The sequence below is a fragment of the Penicillium angulare genome (genome assembly GCF_028827245.1).
Source record: "Penicillium angulare strain IBT 27051 chromosome Unknown utg000005l_segment0_segment0, whole genome shotgun sequence".
Classification (NCBI taxonomy): Eukaryota; Fungi; Ascomycota; class Eurotiomycetes; order Eurotiales; family Aspergillaceae; genus Penicillium; species Penicillium angulare.
Window position 1 is genome coordinate 4,629,905 of NW_026623164.1, and position 23,605 is coordinate 4,653,509.

The 23,605-nt window shown below is 46.6% G+C and overlaps 10 protein-coding genes across 10 annotated transcripts; 5 read left to right on the plus strand and 5 right to left on the minus strand.

Annotated features, from left to right (window-relative positions):
• Positions 1 to 355: 355 nt before the first annotated feature.
• On the plus strand, positions 356 to 1,355 carry N7478_009102 (xanthine phosphoribosyltransferase; the record flags this gene model as incomplete). The annotated part of the gene is made up of 5 exons (XM_056925316.1): positions 356 to 388; positions 554 to 660; positions 744 to 1,056; positions 1,135 to 1,247; positions 1,307 to 1,355. 5 exons carry the CDS (start codon positions 356 to 358, stop codon positions 1,353 to 1,355), a joined length of 615 nt encoding a protein of 204 aa, XP_056778042.1.
• A 429-nt stretch (positions 1,356 to 1,784) lies between these two features.
• N7478_009103 (dolichol-phosphate mannosyltransferase subunit 3) lies at positions 1,785 to 2,239 on the minus strand (the record flags this gene model as incomplete). Its single annotated transcript, XM_056925317.1, has 3 exons — positions 1,785 to 1,946; positions 2,031 to 2,099; positions 2,192 to 2,239. The coding sequence occupies 3 exons, from the start codon at positions 2,237 to 2,239 to the stop codon at positions 1,785 to 1,787; spliced, it is 279 nt and encodes a 92-aa protein (XP_056778043.1).
• A 766-nt stretch (positions 2,240 to 3,005) lies between these two features.
• Positions 3,006 to 5,296, plus strand: N7478_009104 (uncharacterized protein; the record flags this gene model as incomplete). Its single annotated transcript, XM_056925318.1, has 5 exons — positions 3,006 to 3,426; positions 3,479 to 3,733; positions 3,787 to 3,921; positions 3,976 to 5,162; positions 5,216 to 5,296. 5 exons carry the CDS (start codon positions 3,006 to 3,008, stop codon positions 5,294 to 5,296), a joined length of 2,079 nt encoding a protein of 692 aa, XP_056778044.1.
• A 199-nt stretch (positions 5,297 to 5,495) lies between these two features.
• N7478_009105 (tellurite-resistance/dicarboxylate transporter family protein) lies at positions 5,496 to 7,083 on the minus strand (the record flags this gene model as incomplete). The annotated part of the gene is made up of 4 exons (XM_056925319.1): positions 5,496 to 5,823; positions 5,878 to 6,288; positions 6,346 to 6,661; positions 6,729 to 7,083. The coding sequence occupies 4 exons, from the start codon at positions 7,081 to 7,083 to the stop codon at positions 5,496 to 5,498; spliced, it is 1,410 nt and encodes a 469-aa protein (XP_056778045.1).
• Positions 7,084 to 8,456: 1,373 nt separating this feature from the next.
• On the plus strand, positions 8,457 to 9,664 carry N7478_009106 (uncharacterized protein; the record flags this gene model as incomplete). The annotated part of the gene is made up of 5 exons (XM_056925320.1): positions 8,457 to 8,500; positions 8,561 to 8,751; positions 8,915 to 9,066; positions 9,127 to 9,221; positions 9,283 to 9,664. 5 exons carry the CDS (start codon positions 8,457 to 8,459, stop codon positions 9,662 to 9,664), a joined length of 864 nt encoding a protein of 287 aa, XP_056778046.1.
• A 319-nt stretch (positions 9,665 to 9,983) lies between these two features.
• On the plus strand, positions 9,984 to 11,765 carry N7478_009107 (succinate--CoA ligase (GDP-forming) subunit beta; the record flags this gene model as incomplete). The annotated part of the gene is made up of 6 exons (XM_056925321.1): positions 9,984 to 10,037; positions 10,135 to 10,221; positions 10,312 to 10,384; positions 10,492 to 10,591; positions 10,665 to 11,550; positions 11,631 to 11,765. 6 exons carry the CDS (start codon positions 9,984 to 9,986, stop codon positions 11,763 to 11,765), a joined length of 1,335 nt encoding a protein of 444 aa, XP_056778047.1.
• A 259-nt stretch (positions 11,766 to 12,024) lies between these two features.
• On the minus strand, positions 12,025 to 13,611 carry N7478_009108 (F-box domain protein; the record flags this gene model as incomplete). Its single annotated transcript, XM_056925322.1, has 2 exons — positions 12,025 to 13,468; positions 13,553 to 13,611. 2 exons carry the CDS (start codon positions 13,609 to 13,611, stop codon positions 12,025 to 12,027), a joined length of 1,503 nt encoding a protein of 500 aa, XP_056778048.1.
• A 1,057-nt stretch (positions 13,612 to 14,668) lies between these two features.
• On the plus strand, positions 14,669 to 16,641 carry N7478_009109 (heat shock factor family protein; the record flags this gene model as incomplete). The annotated part of the gene is made up of 6 exons (XM_056925323.1): positions 14,669 to 14,982; positions 15,046 to 15,144; positions 15,208 to 15,275; positions 15,332 to 15,675; positions 15,747 to 15,816; positions 15,866 to 16,641. The coding sequence occupies 6 exons, from the start codon at positions 14,669 to 14,671 to the stop codon at positions 16,639 to 16,641; spliced, it is 1,671 nt and encodes a 556-aa protein (XP_056778049.1).
• Positions 16,642 to 17,438: 797 nt separating this feature from the next.
• N7478_009110 (DUF3245 domain-containing protein) lies at positions 17,439 to 18,208 on the minus strand (the record flags this gene model as incomplete). Its single annotated transcript, XM_056925324.1, has 2 exons — positions 17,439 to 17,952; positions 18,027 to 18,208. 2 exons carry the CDS (start codon positions 18,206 to 18,208, stop codon positions 17,439 to 17,441), a joined length of 696 nt encoding a protein of 231 aa, XP_056778050.1.
• Positions 18,209 to 18,535: 327 nt separating this feature from the next.
• On the minus strand, positions 18,536 to 23,041 carry N7478_009111 (uncharacterized protein; the record flags this gene model as incomplete). Its single annotated transcript, XM_056925325.1, has 5 exons — positions 18,536 to 18,808; positions 18,865 to 21,555; positions 21,624 to 22,052; positions 22,160 to 22,372; positions 22,430 to 23,041. 5 exons carry the CDS (start codon positions 23,039 to 23,041, stop codon positions 18,536 to 18,538), a joined length of 4,218 nt encoding a protein of 1,405 aa, XP_056778051.1.
• Positions 23,042 to 23,605: the final 564 nt, after the last annotated feature.

A 23,605-nucleotide genomic window follows, 5' to 3' on the forward strand; every position in this document is an offset into this window, starting at 1 on the left:
TAATTGGATATTAATGACATCTCTCATAGTAAATCCAAGATATATCAGTAATCTGATTTACCGTAAGGTCGAGTTCAAAATACCTCCAATTATTCGTGGACCTATATTTAGACTATCATATAGATCGTGTCGGCATATGTCAAAATGTCCGGCGATAAGCCCCGCGCCCACGGATAACAGAGGGGATGCCGATCCGAAAATTTCGGCTTTTCTGTGTGGAGATTTTTCTTCTTTCCCTCGTTCCCCAGCTCCTAAACCCTCTCAGTTGAAGACCCTCAGTCTTGCTGATCTGAAACCTTGATATATACTATACATATCCCTGAACCCTGTCCAGCTCAAACTCAAATCCGCCAAAATGCCTCAGAAAGTCTACGTTACCTACAACCAGGTACGATTTTTGTACTTTCCCTCCACTTGTCATCGATCTACAGTCATGCAATATGCACGTTCACTCTTGTTCTCAACGAGATTTTGATATATTGATTGGCTCAGATTGGCTCTTTTAAAGTGGATTTGATATAAAAAAAAAAAAAAAGGCTAATCCCATCTATAGGTGCACAAGCTGTGCCAGAACTCCGCAGATGAGATCCTAAAGGAGTTCCACCCTAACCTGATGATCGCTATTGGCGGTGGTGGTTACGTTCCTGCCCGTATTCTCCGGTATGTACCTGATGATACGCTCTTCTTGCGCTTGAGAACGAACCACCAGAAAGCGCACGTTCTAATCCGTCTCTTGCGAACAGATCCTTCCTCAAGCGCCCCGGTGACGCCAACATCCCTATCCAGGCCATCGGTCTGTCCCTCTATGAGGATCTCGGCAAGGGCGATGCTGAGGAGGTCCCCGGTACCAAGGTGACCCGCACACAATGGTTGGACCTGAGCTCCTTGGAGATGGCCAACCTGATCGGCAAGAACATTCTGATCGTGGATGAGGTCGATGACACCCGCACTACTCTGGAATATGCCGTGCGCGAGCTGGAGAAGGATGTTGAGATTGCCCAGAAGCAGCTCGGCCGTGAGGGCGAGAAGACCAACTTCTTCATCTTTGTCCTGCACGTGAGTTACAAACTAGGCTTATTAAACTCCAGAAGGATCATTCTTTCATACTAACCGCATTATTTCCTGGGATAATAGAACAAGAACAAGGAGAAGAAGGGTGTTCTGCCGGCCGATATGATGGAGAGCGGTCGTTACCACGCCTCCGTTACCACCGAGGATGTGTGGATCTGCTATCCTTGGGAGGCTAAGTACGTTTTGATACCGAATCATTATGCACAGTCATTGAACACAAGCTAATAATCAGTAGGGATATTGATGAGCACGATGCTCTGTCTAAGGAGAACCCTCTCTTCTAAAATCACCGGACCTTACTTGCATAGTCTAACAGCATTTTGTACGGCGCCCTGATCTACCAGGCGGCTATTTGGACCCCAAGCTCAAACTCAGTGTCCACCTGGACCCGAACATGTTAATTTACGATACATATGAATTAGAGTTAAAAGTTACTTCTTTCAAACACACCTACGCCTCCCTGAGCCCATGTAACTCTACCCTTTGGGCATTGCGAGGGCTCCTGCTTGACAGAATATTGTATAATGAAGGGTATCAGACGTATATTTATTGAATGCGACAGAAATAGCAATTGAAAAAGGCACCATGGCCTAGAATGCCCCGCTTCAACTCTCAATGGGGAAAGTCACGCTTCCGCATCCCAAAAGTCCGGAAGATTGTAGAATGACTCCCGCATAACGATGTACTGCAACGCGTATATTTTGTGAACAGGTTTAGTCGATGTCCACCTTGCCCTGGCGCAGCTCAACTTTAGCCAGTTCGATCTCCTTCTGCAGCTCTGCGTGTGCCTCGGGGACGTCGTTGAAGGTGAAGATCGCAAGACCCAGGCGGCCGAGTAGGTAGGCTCCGAAACAAATAATCGCCCAGAAGGGAAGCTAGTGCACCAAAGTTTGATTAGTATTGAGATCGGTCTAGTCGGGTCTGGTCTGGATGAGCTGCGGAAGCTTGAATGGACATACCACGGGGATGATTTCGTTCTGGACAGTTTCGTTCAGGGGAACAAGGCCAAGGTAGAGACTGAGGTAAAGCTAAGGAAAGAAGTAGAGTTAGTTTTGTATTATGGGAATGCTCTCGTGGAGATGAAAATAGAGGGCGCGCGAGTAGTTAGTAGTGAACGTACGGAGGAGACGAGGAGAAGGACAGAGAGGGTCTGCTGCGCGCGCGTCATGATGGAGTGGTGAAGCGTTAAAGTGATTAATTAAAAAGGTCGACAAAGGAGAGATGACAGAGCCGATTTGCACCGGTTCAATTGATTGAGTATAAAGGAGTGTATTGGATTTGTACAAGGGGAGAGGCTAAGGCCAGCTTGGGGATTTGACGGTTTCTGGCCCGAAGGCGGAACTCGAACTCTCTCAGCTTAGCGGAAGGGGGAACTACACTCTACAGTACGGATCATAACACAAATTGAAGCCTTGTTCATCAAATTCTTAAATAGATATTCACCAAGCGAATAGCCTGAGATAAACTAATAACTATTTGTCTCTCTAATGACAGATATCAAATAGATAAAAGGAATGTAGGCGGCACGAAGCCTAATTTGAACATTAGAACTGTTGGTCCTGCTGAATTGCAGTAACGTGACCTCGAGACTCTTCGCACGGGCGGTGTCAACTGCTAGTGTATACGACAGTACACACATGCAGTGAACCCAGTTCCAAGTTTGATACCTTATATACATAGGAATGTACGAGGGGCAGCTCTTCATGGCTGAGTGACTCTTTTAGGCGCCAAGCACACCCAGGTTTTCCCAAGTTCCCTTCGAAAGTGATAACTGTTTAGGCGCAGATCACTAACTAATCTAGTTGATGCCTGAATCCACCTCAGGCAGCACTCTCCACCACCCATGTGGTGCCTGTTTTCTCGGTTTTCCAGAATCAACTATTCAAGGCAACGATTGAGGCTCTCACCAGCCTAGAACTGAGAATACAAAAAATATGGCCTCCCTAGGACCTATATTTACCGGCCATGGAGCCCCCGACGAAACGAGCCAACTCTCAGGCTCAGTGTCAACGCTCGACTTGCCATCTGTGGATAAAGTTCTATCAGGTCTACCTGATACACTGAGCTCACTTGAAGAGAGGGACACTACAGAACTTGAGACTGAAAAGCAAGAAGAAATGTTTCGTGCTTTGAAAAATGTAATTGAACGCACCGCCGAAACGACGGAGGCGAGCAACACCTTCGATCTGAAAGAACTGCATGCTTCTTTGGGACAAGCAGAGGGAGAGGCACGTCTCGGATCGCGGGATGCCAAGATTTTAGAAAGTGTGCATGATACCCTGATTCAATTATGGTCATGCAACTCTCAGTTTATGGCACAAGCAGCTGAAGTCCTTGCCAACGGAAGCCGAGAAGGTAAGTTCTCTTTATGATTGTTACCGTCCACTGTTAAACTAATGATTATTAGAATCATGGAGGGGCCCTATTGGCCAGTCTGGTATTCTCAAATTCTTCTTAGATTTAATTTCGTCTAAGCAAGAAATTGATTCGGATATACTGCTTCACTCCTTGCGTTTAGTCGGCAACTCTTGTGCCGATACTGATGAGAACAGGAAGATTGTTGTGGATAGCAACTACACTCGTGTCATTGTTAGGCATTTTCTCAATCCTAAGTTAATTCAGGTGGCGATCCCGGTGATCTATAACATCTGCATGGATTACGGTGAGAGGACCTTCATTTTGATTTATACATTGCATTTGCTGATACATCTATAGAGCCGGCGCATGCGCAAATAGCTGAAAACCAAGTGGCATATATTGTATTGCGCATGCTGAAGGACAATTCCGTTGGGGATAATGAGGCTTTGCTCAGTTTCTCATATGATTTGGTTGAATTAGCCTCCGAACAAGGTAGAACATACTTTACACGCATCCATTGATTGATGAAAAACTAACAAAGAACAGCACAAGGGGTCGAGAACGCTCCGGACGGGATTATTCTGCTTCTCATGGAACTTGCATTGAACAAAGAAATAGAGTTGGAACGTTACTCAACCTTGATCAACAGTCTCTTCGCGTACCTGGAAAAAGAACGATTCCAAAACACATGCGTTGCGCACAACCTAGTGGAGACGTTACTCTCTGTCTTATATCGATCTTTCTCTATTGAAGTTGATCAATCCTCCCAAGAAGATGTTCAGAGTATGGCACAATCACGTCTGAAGGTTAACCAGGCGCTGGGCGAAGTATCTGCATCACCACTCTTCTCAGAACATTACCCTCTTTCTTCTCCATTATCCCAAAAGCTCAAATCGTGGATCGTCGCCGAGGAGGATCAGCTTCAGATCTGTGCTTGTGTGATGCTGGGTAACCTAGCTCGATCAGATGAGGTCTGCCAGGCGATGGTCAAAGAACTAAAGATTCACGAAGAATTGATATCAGTTCTTCAGAGCGAGGCCCGAGGCTCCGTCTTACATGCTGCTCTAGGATTTTTGAAGAATCTGGCAATCGCAGGTGACAATCGCATCACCCTAGCTGAGGCAGGAATTATTCCTGCCGTCTCACGATTATGGGCATTTGAGTCAGTTCCCCAGGTACAATTTTCTGCCGCCACGATTGCACGCCAAGTCATTATCTCGTCAATGGACAATATCTCCAAACTGCTATCGCCACTATCTGATGATCTTGACTCACCCGCCCATCGACGGACATACCTATCTCTTCTTCTCTTGCTTTTCGAGAAGACAGACTCCGCTCCAATCAAGACCGAAATTGGCCGCACCATCGCTTCTATATGTCGAACTGTGACCCCCAAGATTGCTACCGAAGATGCGCAAGCAATCTCCCTATTGAACACACTTTACGATTTGCATGAGGGTGTTGCTCGCCCAATCGGCGCAATGATCACACAAACCCAATGGCCCGTTGTCCGAAGTGAAGGATGGTTTGCGTTAGCTCTTATGGCTAACACCAAATCCGGTTGCGTGGCAGTTGCAGACTGTCTGCAGAACGAGGATGTATTGGAGCTACTCAAGCATACTCTCAGCACGGAAGCTTCCAATGACGATACAACCGAGAAGCCCGATGAGAACCAGGTCAACAAGGACCGAGATAATGCATTCGTGCTTGTCCAAGAGCTTTTGAAGAACGAGGTACCGCACCATAAAATAATCCCTAATACTTCCGTATACTAATCAGTTGGCAGTCCGGAACACTCCCAGATGGATACCGCGGTACAATTGAGGATCTAGCCAACGAGCACTCGAGACATTTGGCTAGTAAATAAATTTGTATATAATCGGAATGTCCAATCTTAAACTGATGAATAAAGGAATTTCGATGAAGATATTGCACCAAATTTTAAATATGCAAGTAATGTAAATGCAACACTTTTCAGTCGTTTCTTGAAAAGAAAACAGGGGTATCAAGACGACAGACAACAATTTTAAGCCAGACTATTCGCGCCAAATCAGCAGGATATGTGCCTACACAGCAGGATTGATCCGTATAATCTCAAAGCCACCCTCGTCTCGATCCTCACCCTTCTGCGGCCACAAGATCTGATGGAGAAGGACAGCCCTCACCATCATGTAAAAGACAAAGAAGTACATCAGAAGCAGCGGTAAGATCGCAACACAGCCAATGATATTAATCGCATCGCAAGAGAATGCTTTGCCAATCGCGAAAGTCGCAGTGACCAATGCAGTATTCGGAAAGACAAAGGAATACCATGTCATCGAGAATACCATCTTCCCCGGTCCAATAGCAGACCAGTGAGCTGCACTCGCAATGATGAAGAAGAAAATCGCCAATCTATTCAAAATTAGTCCATGAAGAATCATAAGCAAGGTTGGTAGAGATAATTACCCCCACAGCCATAAACATGCAAAATCAGTCGTTACTCTCACTATATCCGCAGCTAATGCCCCATTTCCCATAAAATCAGATGGGAACGAGCGCTTTGCTCCTGCTGCCATATTCACAAGACCGGCGACTGTGAATCCACTCGGTCCGACGGAAACAAACATACCAGGTCGCATGTTTTCTTTCGGTAACTTTTGAGTCATGAGTCGGTAGATAAAGGCTGAATATACCATCAAGGACACTAGGAATCCAACTCCCTGGATAGTAACGCCGCCCACAATGATACGTAATGAGCGACCCTGTTCTAGCTTTTGGCATAGAATTCCCGCATGAGGACCGATGATGAGCATGGGATAAGCAGGGAAAATCCAGATAGGCGTCATTTGGGCGATTGTAAATGTTTGTGTCGACCAGCTATGAATTGAATTAGTTTTACTTTTCATTTGGATGATATATCCGATGATTTCATACATGGTCAGATAGATACCTGCTGAAAATACTACAGCGAGGATGCAGTCGATCCAGAACAAAATACCAACGGCTTCCAGTAGCCATGGGCCTGCTTTCTCTGGGCCATACTGAGAGATGTTGATCAAGATTGTACCAAAAGACACCACTGAGGCGGGAACAAATAGGGATTCTGTAGGATGGAGAAAAGACGCTTTGAAAGTGTAAGGGTAATAAAAAAATCGTGCGAGTAAAAGGCCCCAGACAAAAAGATAAAGGACAATATTTATCAGAAAGACGACAGTCCCAATCGTGTCTATGCCGTGAAAACGGTACGGAACTGCGAATTGTTAGTATAACTTAGTTCAAGTTTCCCGCGATGAAGTATTGAACTATGAATATTTCACCTTCGTAAAGAACATTTGCCAAGCCACCCGTAGCCATAGTCAGCGTAAAATAAGCCCAAGTTACATGCCGAATACGTTCCTTCCAGAGGAGTTTCGGTGCAGAATATTCATCGCGGACTCGATCAAAGCGCGCATGTTCACTATCGGGCTCTGCACAGTGGGCAACCTCCTGCTTAAACGAATTCCCCGTAGTGCGCGATGAGGTCTTTGCCACCGTTGCTTCCAGTGCACTAGCATGTGCATCACGAGCAGTGCTTTGGCTTCTTTGAATTTCTATACTCCCAAGTATAGAGCTCATTTGTTCGGCATCTTCTATAGTCGGGGTTCGGTACCCGTCTTCGCCCGGTATTCTCATGTGTCGGGGAACCGGAAATTCAGATACCATGTCTGTCTAGAAGAATAATGTATTTCGATTCCGTACATTGGCGTATTTAGGATCCTCACGAGTATCGTCGATACATTAACATGAGGGAGAGTAATAGATTTCGAAGGCAAATTTATTCAGAAAGTCAAAGTTTCAAGTTCCAAGTTTCGAGGTCCACGCAACAGTGTCTGGGCTAACATCACTTGGGCAGTGATTGCCCCCGCTATTGGTCCGAGTTAGCCGGGTGAACGCTTAGTCCCATTGCGGAGTCTCAATTTTAATTCAATTAGAGTATAACACTTTAATCCATTTTATAACCGTAATATAATTTATAAATATTAGTACATAGTAGAATCAGCTTCGGGTCGTCCTATTCTATACAGCCAAAAAAGACCAATATGTAGATCATTGTATTGTATCGAATTATTCCGAGATCCTATACAATCATGGCTACGGGGTTCATAAAGACTGGGCTTGTGTAGGGCATAGAAATCTGGAACTTGACATGGATGCTTCAGATGCTTACCCTCGTTAATTTCAAGGTCTTACTTCTGATTCTACTTTGTAAGTAATCAGCAGTTCGAGTCCCCAATCTCTCTTATACTATCTCTCTCTTATGTACATCGTCTGCTACCTAATCTAATCTAGCCACTGAGCACGTCTGGATCGAGTCTTGGGGATTTTGGCGTCGATTGGGATCCGGTCAATGGCAAAGCTCACAAAGGGACTGCTGTTGGCAGTCCTGAACAGTCCACACTAGTTGCTCCGATGCTGTCAGGTATCCCATTCAACTCGGTCATACGCTTTTTCCTTCATTGTGGAAAACCAGTAGGCAATATGCATCCATTTTTATCTGCTCATTAGCCTCAATGGTTTCGATAAAGATGTCTAGATAGTAACATCACATTTTGCATATCAATAACGCGATCTTATAGAGCAACAAATCTGAAACAGGATGTGGGTCGGGTATTACGGTTACAGTTCGACCCGCCTGTTAGGCTTTAAAGCAGTGAACGGGAATAAATACGGGTATTGAATGTAACATTTCACAGCTTGATTTTGTAAAGTCATGCAAGGGGTATATATCATTCGAAACTTGAAATGTACGAAAATGTATAGTAAAGAAAAATGCCTCGATATCCTAAGACATAGGGTTTAGGGTCCATGATGCCTGTGAAGAACTTGAACTTGTGAAGAACCGAGGCAAAGGGCCCCCAATGGCCGGGCGTGAATAATGGGGCTAAACCTGAGGGAGCTTAGTGGGGGCAGAGATATACCTTATGTACGACCTAGGCTCTTGGTTCAAGTTCTTTTCTCATTCAATCCTAATTTCTCTTAGCATAACCCTTCATTCAGAAGCAACCATGTCAGGAGTTACGGACGTTCGCAAATCCATTCTCATCACAGGGTAGGTACCATACACAAAAGCGACCAGGAGAAATAACATACGCTAACTACGTCATTCAAGATGCTCTCCAGGTGGCATTGGGAATTCTTTGGCCCGTGAATTTCAACGTCAGGGTCTGCGAGTCTTGGCTACTGCTCGTAAAACAGAGACCATCTCCGATTTGTCTGATCTAGGTATTGAGACTCTGAACTTGGAGGTCGATAATCTAGAGAGTGTCAAAGCCTGCTATGCTGAAGTGGAGACACGGCTTGGTGAGAAAGGCCTAGATTATTTGGTGAACAATGCGTGAGTCTATATCTGCTTTGCTGAAGCTTTATCACGTACTGATTTTATGTTATAGAGGTCGAAGTATGATCTTTTAAAAGCTTTTATTGGGCGCTACGAACCTATGCTTCAAACACTAATGATTTATAGACTATACCGTCCCTGCTATGGAGGTTGAGCTAGAAGAAGCACGCCTCACTTTCGAGGTTAACCTCTTCTCTGTTATTAACATGTGTCAAACATTTATGCCACTTCTAATCAACGCCAAGGGAACCATTGTGCAGGTCGGATCGGTCACCGCAGTACGTAGTTCCCAGTCATTGATCACAGACAGAAGTTCAACACGATTGACCGGCTCTTAGGTTGTTCCTTATGTCTTTGGATCGGTCTACAACGCTTCTAAGGCTGCTTTGCAGTCTTTCAGTGACACTCTCCGACTCGAAGTAGCCCCATTAGGGTATGTGTCTGCCCTTATCCCATCCTGCATTTCTATTTCTTTGGTGTTGATTGTCGGATAGGGTCCACGTTACGACCATTGTAACTGGAGGTGTATCATCTCGAATCGCGCGTACTGAGCGCCAACTAAAACCAGATTCCTTATACCGCGACATCGAGGACAAGTATCTCCAACGCGTCGTACATAGTCAACACAACGCGATGTCGCACGATGAGTATGCGCAGAGCGTCGTCATTCAGATTCTGTATGGATCTGCACCATGGCGTTGGATTAACCCATGGGCTCAAGGACGAAAGCTTTATATTTGGGAAGGTCGCCTCAGTTGGGTGATCTGGTTAGCTGCGGGAGGGTGGATATGGATTGGGATCTTTGGAATGGTTCTCAGCCATATGTTCCAACTAGGAAGGATCAAGCCAAGACAACAGAAAGTCAAGGCGAAATGATTGTGATGTCTTTCCAAATAGATTTGATGTATCATTTAGCCAGCTAGCCAGCCAAATTCCAATAGCAACAATGAATGTGTTCAACGCAAGTTCGTTCCGTGATATTCGCGTCTGCCCGAGGCTGGAGCTTAGTCAGTCAGGGACGGGTGCTGGTTGGCTGCAGCACCCGGTTTTACCGCGACTGCAATGTCATTCCGAGAAAAAGAAAGAAACAGCTTTCTCCCCCGAGTTTTCGATATCTAACTATCCCTCCTAAACTCCTTCAGGGCCCATCACACCCATTTCCCTCTCTTTCCTCTCTCCTCTCTTCACATTCATCATGTTCAAGCTCGCCCGCGGTCGCCCCTTCGCTGCCGCCCTTCGGGCTGCGACGGTAAGTTCTTCGTGAATGCCGTGCTATCGGCCCGTGGCTCGGTTTCTTTGTCAAGATGTTCCGGAAGATGAATATTAACGTGTTCATCCATTTCTAGAAGCCCTCCGTCCAGTCCAACCTGGGTATGCAGCAGAAGCGAAACCTTTCCATCCACGAGTACCTGTCCGCGCGCCTCCTGAAGCAGGTATGTCAACCCGCGTCGCCCCGATTCCTTCGGTTTCAGAGAGGAATATCTGTTTTGGACCCCGATCGGCTTGCTGATAACAAGAGATAGTACGGTGTTGGTGTGCCCAAGGGTGAAGTCGCTCACACTCCTGAGGAGGCTGAGGCTGTCGCCAGGTCTATCGGTATATCTATCCTTTTCATTCTTGTTCAATTTTGATATTTTCCACATCTCCCGCAATACATATAGGCCACCCCCTTCATTGCGCCCTGCTAACCATTCATTTTCCAGGTAACGATGACATGGTTATCAAGGCCCAGGTTCTTGCTGGTGGTCGTGGTAAGGGTCACTTCACCAATGGCCTCAAGGGTGGTGTCCGAGTTATCTACTCGTAAGTAGAATTCGATTTTCAAACGTCCAACGCGAAATAACGATCAGTGATCTCACACGTCTCATTTTTTTAGTCCTACCGAGGCTAAGATGTTCGCCGACCAGATGATCGGCCAGAAGCTCATCACCAAGCAGACTGGTGCCGCCGGTCGCGCCTGTAACTCTGTCTACATCTGTGAGCGCAAGTTCGCTCGCCGTGAGTTCTACCTTGCTGTCCTCATGGACCGTGCTACCCAGGGTCCCGTCATCGTCGCCTCTTCCCAGGGTGGTATGGATATCGAGACTGTCGCCAAGGAGAACCCCGAGGCCATCCTCACCACAAGCATCGACATCCACACCGGTGTCACTGACGAAATTGCCCGCACCATCGCCACCGACCTCGGTTTCTCTGAGCAATGCATCGAGGAGGCCAAGACCACCATCCAGAACCTCTACAGGGTCTTCATGGAGAAGGATGCTACCCAGCTTGAGATCAACCCTCTGTCCGAGACCTCTGACCACCAGGTTCTGGCTATGGACGCCAAGCTCGGATTCGACGACAACGCCGAGTTCCGTCAGAAGGAGGTCTTCGAGTGGCGCGACGAGACCCAGGAGGATGCCGATGAGGTCAAGGCTGCTGAGCACGGCCTGAACTTCATCAAGCTGGACGGTGACATTGGCTGCTTGGTCAACGGTGCCGGTCTTGCCATGGCCACCATGGATATCATCAAGCTGAACGGCGGTAGCCCCGCTAACTTCCTTGACGTTGGTGGTGGTGCTACCCCCGCTGCTATCAAGAGCGCTTTCGAGCTCATCACCAGCGACCCTAAGGTCTCTGCTGTCTTCGTCAACATCTTCGGTGGTATTGTCCGCTGTGACGCTATCGCCCAGGGTCTGATCAACGTTGTCAACGACATGGGTCTGCGCACCCCCATCATCGCCCGTCTGCAGGGTACCAACATGGAGCAGGCTCACAAGCTGGTATGTTTCAATCTTTTCGCCCTTTTCAAATACGTGCTACCATTCTTTGATACAAATATACTTACAATTTCCTTCTCTAGATCAACGAGTCTGGTCTTAAGATCTTCTCCATTGAGGACCTCCAGAACGCCGCTGAGAAGTCAGTCCAGTTCTCCAAGGTCGTCAAGATGGCCCGTGAGATCGATGTCGGTGTTGAGTTCACCCTGGGTATCTAAAGAGTTTCTGAAAGTCGAACTCATATAGATGAGGGCATGCATTTGGGAGCCCGCGGGTCGTAGCGACGCATTAGAGAACCCCATGTGGTTGCTGCACTGCCCGTTCGTGTGTCATTTACTTTTTCTTTTGTCACTGTATTCTTGAGTGTTTCTATGTCCCTTTACTTTATTAACATTTCCTAATCGGAAGGGGATCTGAGATTTCAATCGTATCAAACGATGTTTCCTTGTAATCTGTGATTGTAAAATACATCAAGATTCAAATAACACCAGCCTGTCTATCCGGGTGCTGATCACTGAAGGGCTCCCATGTATCATCAAAGCCCCAAACTTCCATGACTCCGTAATCCACCAGAACCAAAAAGTCGCTATCACCAGACACCCAATACCAAGGTCCAACGTCAATTGCCCGCTGGAGCGAGATTCCCCGTTGAATCGAATGTTGACACTCGCCCACGTCCTGGGTTGACAACACTGCACGAGACTTCTTATACGTCGAGTCCAAAATCACTATGCCGTGCTCACTGGTAGGGATATAGATCAGATCAGGGCCCACGCAAGCCATCCACATTGCTTGAGGCGCAGCCGGGAAACTGTGACAAATGATCTGATTGCCCTGTAGCGAGAAACACATCTTCACGCTATCATCCCCGGAAGGACTTTTCCGTACCAAAATGGTACTACTTTGACCTTTAAAGAGTTCCTGTGGATCGAATAAATCATATAATTCTCCGGACTCGATCATCGGAAACTGCTGTTCTTGCGAGTGTGCACAGTAGAAGTCATTAGAGTCGCTATCGACAGCGTATTGCTCAACATGCATCTGGCACTCCTGGTCTGCTATTACCATCGATTTACCATAGTACACCTCTTCGCCGACACGAACCATCGTAATCGAGTCTTCTGTCGGGTGAGGAACTAGCAGAAACACGCAAGTCGGGCATTGGATAGTTCGAGCAATGCCCGATTCCCAGCCCCAGTGGATGATGGTGGAACGGTAGCTGACAACCAAGTTGAGACCGTTAATTAAGATATGGGTATAATTTAATGAGGATATTCGAAAGGATTTTTGTTCTTGCGTGCGAAGATCCCAGACATGACAATAACCGCGTGATGATACTGCCGCGATCAAAAGCGTGGATATTGAGTGTTCAATCAGAGGCTCACGATTTCCTGTAGTCAATCGATCCATCTTTCCTGTCCTTAAATTTGTCAAGGAGATAGAGGTTCGATCATCAAGCGCGTCTATATACGCATAGATTCCGTTTGAATAGCCCATCGCTCCGATATTGCGAGCATTATTGACGTTTAAAGCGCGATTGGTGTTAAGGGGGCGATTTGGATAATTATGCACCGACGACAATGGAGAAGACAACTTCATCGTCGCCGCAGGTTGACCCCGTTCAGCCCGTAACCGTTTTCGAATCACAGATTTTGTATCTGATTCATAGATACCGCTAGCCAGTGTGGCTCGGATGGCCGCATTCTGCACCATAGAGGATGAAAGAACTTGGTGCCATTTCCGAGACACTCGCTGCAAGCGAATCAGATCGGATAGGTGGAGATGCTCAGCTATTAGAGCGACAATCTCTAGAGGGAGATTTTCGTTTCCTAGTATATCGCATTCAAATGTGATACGATCTGCGCGGTGTTTCACTTCGCGCCACTCCGCCCGACGCAACTGGTCCAGGATGCCATGGTATCTGCAATGTTGATCAGTCACTGTATATTGACTCTGCATCTCCGTTGGGGGCTGCAGGGGAGCTTGATTTTCATGGATAACTTACACGGCATGCCGATTCTGCGGCGGTAAGGCACTGAAGTGGGACAATATTTGCTGGTCCATGTCAGGATTTAGGAGGTTGGCGAAACATACTATGATCTGCTACGGAGCTGGAAGTCCACTTACTCAAGGCGGTCAATTTTATATTCTGATTTACATTTATTTGTATATGTTTTGTCTAATATCGATGCTTATATTATTAAGGTTATTAGATAGTTATATTCTGAGGTCTATATTAGTCTAATAATATAAATGGGCCCACTTGGTAGGATATTATTACGAAGACCTTGGAGATAGCAGAGGATTATATATAGACCATTGTGTACGAGAACTTATAGGAAGACGTATAACCTTGGAATTTGAAGAGAGTAAATTGAAGTAGTTGAGAATAGATGAAAACGTTCACTCTCTATACAATGGCATATATCTATTTCTAACTACGTTAACCATACTAGTAGTACTCGTAGTATACAAAGTATGGAAAGACGGTGGAGCAGGAGCAAAGTCAGTCTCTCTCACTCATTCCTCTGATTCCTCCCCCTTTTCTTTTTCTTCTCCACCGGATTTTCCCCTTCTCTTCAACTTTCTCCCCCTCCATCTTATCGTTAGCTTTGGGATACTATTCAAACTTGGACTCTTCTTTTTTTTGGTTTCCCAACCTTCTACCAATCTTCCCGAAACATCCTTGGAAGCTTCTATCGCAGATCCCGAGATCTTTCGCTTTCCCGCCCTTTTTTCCCCTCTTCCCTCTTCCCCCTTCCCCGCAGCCTGCAACTGAAACTTATTCTCCAACCTTCAATCTTAAATCCTTCCCTGGACCCTCAATTCTATGGGCGCAATGACAGACCAGGTATCAATGCTTCGGTGTTGATCTACACCTTGTCTCTAGCCCTACGCGATTACTTCTCTGCTCTCCCACGTTCTGCCGCGCCACGAGCTGCCCGCTTTAACGGTTCATCGCGTTACCCTCTTGATCCTCAATCCCGACTCGGCCCCCCCCCCCCCAACCTTTCCCAGCTTACATAGCTTATATATATACACATACAGAATTCGCTTGACCTCGAAACTTGCAATTCTATTCACCACCACTTAAATCGCCCCCTTATTACACTCGCGCGACATGAGTGGGCTCGCCGAACCCCCCTCCAGGAACACTTTTGCCGGGCCTCCAGATGCGTCTAGCAGAACTCGAAACATCCCGGTTCTTTCATCGTCTGCTCGCCACTCCCCCGCAGCAATGGAGATTACTCCCCCTTCATCAGCTGCGCCAGCTATGACAGTTCACAGCAGCCCTGATGGCGACCGTGTCGCAATTACTACCAATGGCTCTGAGATTGGGAGCACGAGCAACCCATCTAACCCTGCTGTTGGAGCTGCAGCCGCAGCCCAGCAACCCAAAGTGGTACAAACTGCGTTCATCCACAAGCTTTACAAGTAAGCTGCTCTTCCATGTCAAAGCTTGTCTGGCCTCTCGGTTACTAACGCACGTCCCACTAGTATGCTCGAAGATAATACCATCCAGCATCTCATCTCTTGGTCGGGTACTAATGATAGCTTTGTGATGTCCCCGACCTCGGAATTTTCCAAAGTCTTAGCGTCAGTTCCAAAAAGAACCCCCTTATAAACACTCGATCGCTTCGGTTGCTGACACCCTCGAAGCCAATATTTCAAGCATACCAACATCTCGTCCTTTGTCCGTCAACTGAACATGTACGGATTTCATAAAGGTATATTTCTCTGATCGCAAGGCGTCGATTACATTGCTAACATCAGAATCTTGTAGTGAGCGATGTGTTTCATACAGGCTCTCCGGACTCTGCGTTGTGGGAATTCAAACACGGGAATGGAAACTTCAAACGAGGCGACTTGGTCGGCCTTCGAGAAATCAAACGACGTGCATCCCGACATGCTTTAATTCACCGCGACTCGTTCCCTAGCCACAAAGCTGCTGTATCACAACCGGGTACACCCGCAGAGCCTGTTCCCGATGCGACTGAAGCTAGGTTGATGAACCTGGAACACACTCTCTTCGACATGCACAGCCGCCTCTCTCGCGCTGAAGAAGGAAATATGGCACTTCACTCGAAATGTCAGAGTATGGCCGAGGGTCTGTCTAAATGCTACCATGTAAGTCAAATGGGCTTCAGTTTTTTTTTTTTGTGAGAAGATACTCGTTGCTAAATTAATTGTTTCCTTAGTGGACTCACTCTATCTCTCGATTCCTTCAGGCCGTTGTACCTGACAGAGAGAATCCTCTTTATCATGACAGTAAGACCACGCCTATCTCATAGGCCTAATTATTAGCTAACATTTGCAGTTTCAAACATCCAAAGAGAAGTCGAGAAGCAGCTTGAAACGATGCGTGCCATGGAAGCATCCCACGACACCCTCATGCCACCGCGCCAGCCATACTTTGGAAACATGCCTATGGAATCTGGACCGCCCTTATCTCCCCGTCAACTACCACAGGACGACAGCCGGCGCCCATCCATGATTCGGCCACCTGTCCCACCACACATGACAGGCTCACCGCGCCGATATGGTTCAATCGGAGGTGCGAATGTTCCACCTAATTTCAATCGACCACAGCCTCCCCCGGTTCCACCACCACATCAACCTGGGCCATCTCCTTTATCCATATCAACTCCTCCCGGTCCTAGTTTAGGTCGCCGCCACACATTCGCGGACATTCGTCAGACAGATTGGCAACCAGGGAGCTCTTCACCATTCCCGCCGAGTGGCCCCGCTAGTGGGCCTTGGCCCTCGTCTCCACATCGCACACCAGCCTCTAGTGACCAACAGGTCCGCGATGTTCTTGCACAATACGATATGGGCGCACCTCGACGCCTTCAGGACCACTCTCGCCATGCCACACCACCTGGTCCTGCGGAGCCCTCCCCTTCCCTGCTTAGTGTTGACAACGGTTGGAACATTGGTGGCTCCAGATTCCCTCGCCAGGAATCTTCACTACCTGCAACCCGTCGTTCTAGCATGGCAAGCAATGTCCATTCACTTTTGAACCCTGCAGATACAGCTGAAAGACCTGACGAGGATCAAATTGGCGATGATCGCAAACGCAAGCGGCTGGAGTAAATTCTGCCCCTCCGAATTACACAATCAGGACTTTCATCAAATCTAGTGATCACAATTGACTGAAATCACATCTATTTGATACATCTAAAAAACCACCATCTATTTGACAATTGGTGAGCAACAGTTCCAAATTTGGCAACATTTGTACACTTAAAATCCTACCCAGGTTACTTTCCTCCTTACCTCTCTTATATCCCCCCTCCTCATATCTGGAGAATATCGACAGCATCCCAGGATTTTCTTTCTATGTTTTCCATCTTTTCCTCTTCTGTCTGTAGATGTCTCGATTTGTTTATCCCTCCTTATATCTTTTTCTTTTCTTTTTGTTTCTTTTTGTTTCATTTATTGGATATTTCAGGCGGAGTTGTGTGCTGTCGGTGCCGAGTGATCATAGCCTCGGGGGTTTATACTTCATTCCCACCGCATATCTTATACCCTTGGGTCGGGCGGAGCAACCAAAAATCATGGCGACATCTAGAGATTGAAATAAGTTTTGTACTCTAAGCCTGCGCCCTTAATCTAATCAACGGAGATATTCTCTCTTGCCATACTACTAGCCTTGGAAAATAAGCTGTTATAGCCTCATTGATATGACATTATAATATTTATCAGCAACTGAACTGATCCGGTGATCCTGCACCGGGATTCGGGCTATACAAAGCGTAACATTTTCGGTGATGAAGTGAAGAGTAGACTCGAAGCTTGCTATCCTACAATAGCGATAGATTGAACATGGCCTTAAGCCTTGTATATCATCACAACAAGTAGAAGCACAACCCCATATCCAAAACTCATCCTCACCTCTTCTTCCTCTTGTTCGCCCTTTGAGCCAAAATCTCATCCAAATAGCTCGTAGCCTTCTTCTTATTCTTCGACGGCGCCTGTCGCACAGGTACCTTCTTCGTAGCAACAGGCACTTCATCCTGTCCATCACCCTGCACCTGCATATCTGTATCCTGATCCTGATCCTGACCTCCCTCCTTCTCGACAGCCTCTGTCTCCGCCTCCGCCTGTGTCGTCATCTTTGTCTTTGTCTTCATCTTAGACTGTCCATTTTTCCTCCTCATCCCAACAGAAGTAGTCCTCCCCTCCTCTTCATCATCACTACTCTCCTCCACAACAACCGGTTTAGCCCCCTGAGGCGCCGAAATGTTCACCTTAGCCTGCGCCTTATTTTCCGCCTGAATCTTCATAAACCGATCATAGTTCTTCCCAAGTAATTGTTTCCGTAATTTATCATTCGAGCTTAACTCTGTGCGGTTCCAACTTCCATCCGCTGCTTTTTCGGGGAGTGGGGCGCCGATTCCGAGTCTGTGATTATATTATATTTTATTTTAGCCATATGTATAATAAATAAAAAGAAGAAAAATGTGAACGTCACTTACGTCTCTGGTACTGCGGTGAAGATCTCGTCTTCTTCACGTTGTAGCTCTTCTTCGGATTTGAGATTTGATAGCTCGTCTTCTGTTTGGGTGGGGAGCCATGATGAGACGAGACGTTGGCTGCGGGATAGAGCGACATTTGCCCTGTTTAATATCACGTCGGACTCTGCTTTTGAGAGCGACATTTTGTGTGGGTATATTTGTTTCTGTCGTGGTTTAGATGGAAAAAGTTATGCGCGATAATGTAATTTTTTGATAAGCTTATCTTAGGCGGTGAGGGGTGGAGATCTATACACCAGCCAGTCGGCTTTATACTAGCCGTGCCTTAACCTACGGTCTGGACACCAAATGCGGTGGCTAGCTAGTACTTCATGGGAAAATTAAGTATATTCTAGACTTTATTTGAATAGAGAAATTAAAATATGTGTATGTGGCTTATACAGTAAGTATTTATTTACATGGTGTTATGGTCAGTGGTGTTGAAAATGAACAATAAACAATGAGCACAAAGCCTATTGTGCAACTTCCTTCGCCTCTTGCTCCTGTTCTTGTTCTCCTGCCTCGGCAGATAGCTCTGATAAGCTTTCGAGGCGATGTGTATCCCACTTGGTAGGTTGAGCATGTCGATCGGGAGAGCTATTATCCTGTTCAAAAATGGCTGAAACGGTCTTTCCCAAAGTCCTAAGAAATTCCCTTCGAGATTGAATTAATTGCGAGCAATCATGGTCTTCCTCCAGGCTATCAACGGATGTGATGATAAGTGATTCGTAGGCGGTCGTCAGTGACTATATATTAATTTTAGATTAGTGGATTGGGTATTTCCAGTGTTGAGACAGCTTACCCGGTCAATGGCTTTTCGAAGCTCGAAAAGACTCCGCAAAGCCTCGTCTCGAGAAAAGGCGCCCTTCTCTATTATAGTCGGAATTGCCAGCCAGTCATTCATTCGCAGCTGTTGATCTTTCCAGACCAACCTGCCTCCCATAAGACATGCAGTCAATGGAGTAATTGAAGACACATTTGCCAAAGTAGTCACGGAATTCATTGTGCTGTCATGTTTTGAAGAGTGCGCGATCAACTGTCGCTGTGGGAGGTTTTCCTTGTCCCTGACAGTGCTGACTAGTCTGATCGCTAGGGCGCTTTCAGTAGCTGAATAGTAATCAAACTTATTGAAAGGTTTTGGAGCGGATATTTGCGCCGAAAGAGTATGAGCGACCAGGGCCTTGATGAGAGGAATGTTGTGCGAGTTGATGTTGACATAGGGACGACCGAATTGACGGTTCTGAGGAAATCCGCGTTCGCGTGGAAGAAGGTGTTCCCTTGCTAGCGTATCGTAAATCGCGCAAACAGTTTCAAAGTTCTCATTGTAGCCTCGGAGGTTCAGATTTTCCGAAGTGGCATATGCTTGAGCTTCCTGTCTGCCTTGGCCCCATTTCTCCCGAAGAGCTCTAAATGCATTCAACTCCGCAATGTGGTCACTGGAGGTCGTCCCTGCAAAGCTAGAACGAATTTTCTGGATATTCTTCCGCTCTTCTGTAGTCGTTCCAGTGGGAAATATGCTTTTGCCTCGCTCTACCGCTGCGATGATAAGAAGTGGATCCAAACATCGAAATATCACTCCGAGAATGGCCAACTTGCCAACCGTTGGGGAAAGGCGAGTTCTGGAAATAAGAACACCAAGGCTGGTCTTATTCTCATTTTCGTCAATGGCCTTCATCAACTTCAATGCCTCGATGGCATTATCAACTCTCTCATGATCGGGTGGCTCTATGGTTTGCTGGAGAAGCTCGCGGAGTGGAACGTCGGGAGCAATATCCTTCGCGCGCATGCACACGTCTCTTAAATCCTCACGCTGTATTTCGGAGAATCTAGTTGGTCGAAGATTGTCGTAGCATTTCTGCATGCCGAGGAAGAAATATTCCCCATCTTGGACCCTACCAGCTCGGCCTTGCCGCTGAATTGCATTGGAACGGCCGACCCAAGAGCATTCCAGATGACGAGCGCGCGTTTCGCTGTTATATTTAATCAGGTTTGCCTTTCCAGAGTCAATCACATATTTGACGTCTGGGAGGGTAACAGATGCCTCGGCTATGTCAGTGGATAGGAGAATTCTTCGGCAACCCTCCGGGACAGGGAGTGAGAGCTTCTCCATTTCTTCGGGCCGGTCGGCATGCAATTGCAAGATTCGGAATTTGTTGTCATCTGAAAAATCAAGGTCAACATTTGGGCTGCTTGCAAAATGGTTCAACTGTTCTGCCAATGTCTCAATCCAAGCCAGGCCAGGTAGAAAGACCAATATGGAGCCGGACTCAGTGGTAGATAGAATATGAAACACCAATGCGCTGACCAGTCCACATGGAACAAATTCGTCCGGGTTGTCTTCCAGCTTCATTTGCTTTTGAGATTCTAGGCGGGAAGGCGAACTTCCGCTGGTTGCCACTGGAGTATATTTTGAGTCACCAAACAGTTCATGGTGTTTTACCAAGAATTGTTTAGTCTCCAAGTCACTCAGCAGCAGGGAAAGCAACTCGAAATCCGTTGTCTTTCTCAAGGTATCTAGGATTTCCGCGAGGTAATGTTTCTTTACATGATGATGACGACCGGGGAGGCATATATGCGGGGCGGGAATGAGAGCCCCATCAGGTCCAATATTTTGGAAATAGGATGTAAAAAGATCGATATCCACAGTTGCGCTCATGATGACAATTCGAGGTTCGCGGATACCAGCGGTCCTGCATCGATCAACATAGCGCTTCAACAGAAGCATTGTAAAATCAATACCAAGATCTCGAACATGAACCTCATCGAGGATAATATGAGTGAGTGAGTCCAATTTTTTGGGACGGTACTGTAGATAGTTCAACATGATACCGGTAGTACAGTATGTGATAGTGCCACCACGAGCATCCGGTTCTCGACGGTCAAATCGAACCACGCTGCCGACTGTTGATCCAATGAGCTGGTTGCGTTCTTCAGCGACACGCTGTGCTAGGAGCTGTGAGGCGATTCGCCGTGGTTGAACGCAAATGATTCTGCATTCTGCTCCGACTCCTCTGTCAATCGCATCGTCCAGAATAATCTGAGGGACCTGTGTCGACTTTCCGGTCCCCGTTTCTGCAGAAATTATAGTGTAGGTGTTCTTATTTATGAGTTCCAAAATCTGGTTTCCGATCTGAAATACCGGCAACTTAGCTCTGACGGATTGGATAGCGACAACTTTTGGATATTTTGATTCGCGTCGTCTCTTCAGGAGCATACTCAACCGTTTGGAATGCGCCTGTGTATCATAAGTTATCAACTCTTTTGACATATGCGATTCGGGCCATTCTGACAGAGAATCCTGGGGTTCTGGTAGCACAGAACGGTCTGCATCAAGCAGTTGATCCCTTGTTGAGCGTAGTCCCCAGATAATTTCATCGTTCAGAAAAAGCTTGCAATCGGGCCAGACAGCGGAGCTTTGTATCTCGTTCCCTAGCAGCTTGTAGGCCCACAATTTGGCGACAAGAACTCTGGTGGCTCGTCTTTCCAAGTCAGACTAGCAAATGCAATGTTAACACATAAATTGTTCGTGCTGTATAAAGCACTGTATAGGGAAGAACTAACCCTTAGAATTGGTTCAAAGGGATCGGCCTTGATGATAGCATCCACTCGTGCATCTCGTTCATTGTAAGAGGCTCGACAAATCTTTTCCCCTGTGTATAAGACTTTTACACTCATGTCTAATCGACCTATAGCCATAAGTCTGCGAAACATGTTACGGGATTTCTCATTCGAATCGAGTAATGTTTGAACTGCTCTTTCTATCACCATCGGAGGTTCCTGTTCTGTGCGTCCTGGAGATAGCAATTCGACAGCATCAGGATCCAGCTCCTTGGTCGGACTTGGCGTCGATTGACTTAGAGGTTCAAAGGCGGATTTATGTTCAGAAGATTCAGATTCCAATACTTGAACCGGGTCTGATATCGAGTCTTCAGGTGTATTTCCTAGAAGGCGAGACCAAACTCCTTCCGCTTGCATCATCGGGATCAATTGCTCGATCGCAGATATAAGGGTTTTTGCGTTCAATTTTTTTTCTCGCTATGGGGAAAATTATTAGAATATCGTGAAGTATCCATAGAAGTGATTGTATCTAAACGTACTGGCAGTGTTGTCTTGAATGGTATGATCGATCCCGGTACTTTAACAAAGATACTCCAGTGCAATCCCTTCGATTTGGTTTCAAGTGTCAAGCGATTTGTCAACACCATCTGCAAAAACTTGATCTCGTCTGATTCCCCCGACATATCGTACCAGTCAATATCTTTGGTGGTCTCCGAGAAGAGGACCTCTAAAGCTCTCTCTTTCGCTTCGAGCTATGTGAATTAAGATTAGAACCCTATCAGTAGCATGAAGTATCAAAGCGTACATACCGGTGACGGAGCCTGGACTGAGGCCGTCCATCGTTCTTTCCCAAGAGGATCTTCTTCCGTATTGAGGCGCTCTAAATGCATGTCACACCACGTTGTCCCAGTCCTGGCATTTTCATCCCAAGGCGTAGTCGCCCATGCTAAACGCCACCCATCGTCATGCTTCAAGCTAGCCCAGCTACCCAGAGCATAAAACTTCTCATTGCTGTGTCCCCTCCAAGGCGATTCCCATTTTGATCGAAGCTTCGGTTTCGATTTCAATATCTTTGGTTCATCCCCAGATTTCTCCTCCGGGTTATAAGGCCGCGGAGATATCTTGGAGGTCTCCTCGTCCGCAGCACTTTCAGTCTTCTCCCCAGGGTCCAGTGTCGAACCATAATTGACCGATATCGACGAATTGAAGAAGGTGGCCGAGACTTTATCGTGCTTTGAACGGTTGGGGTGGGAATGTGATCGTCGGGTTGTGGTTGCGTGAACCTGTCGATACAATGATAGACGTGATTTAGCTTGTCGAGCTTTCCGGGAAGCTGCATGGCCGAAGGAGTCAGCTCGTAAAATGGCCAGAGACTGTGCCAAGTTCCGCACGCGGGTGTATGCGTGAACTCCTGCCATCATGGTGTTGGAATGGCTGTTATTGGGGATAAGCTGGAGAACCGCGAGCACGCATCGCGACGAATGGAATAACAATCGAGCCCAGCCTGAGCGGGCGGCAATTGGACAATCGCGATCGAACTGTAAAAAATTGAGTGATCAACAAGGCGTCTAACGCAGTCTTGGTACTGTTCAGGAGCGGTGGGGGGTTGGGTAGACATGTGATTAAAGAGCGAAATAAAAATTGCGGAGAACGTTGAAGCCCCCGGGGGCTTGGCATGTGTTAGCTCGTAGCGGCGGGAACCTTGGAACTTGAACTTGAAGTACTTAGTATCAAATCATTATCTATGATATCGTGTTAATCACTAAACATCTTATAAGTAAAAAAAAATTTAGAAATAAAAGGAAGATTATAAATCTTGAAATCGTAATTTTCGAAAATCATCAAATCATGGATGTAATCTATGTACAAATCTAATCTAAATAGAGAATCTATATATTTATGCTTTAACACTTTGCCCGACTCTTCAACATTGAGAACGTTCAAATCCACCACCCCTTACTTCCGGAATTTATAACACAGGATAT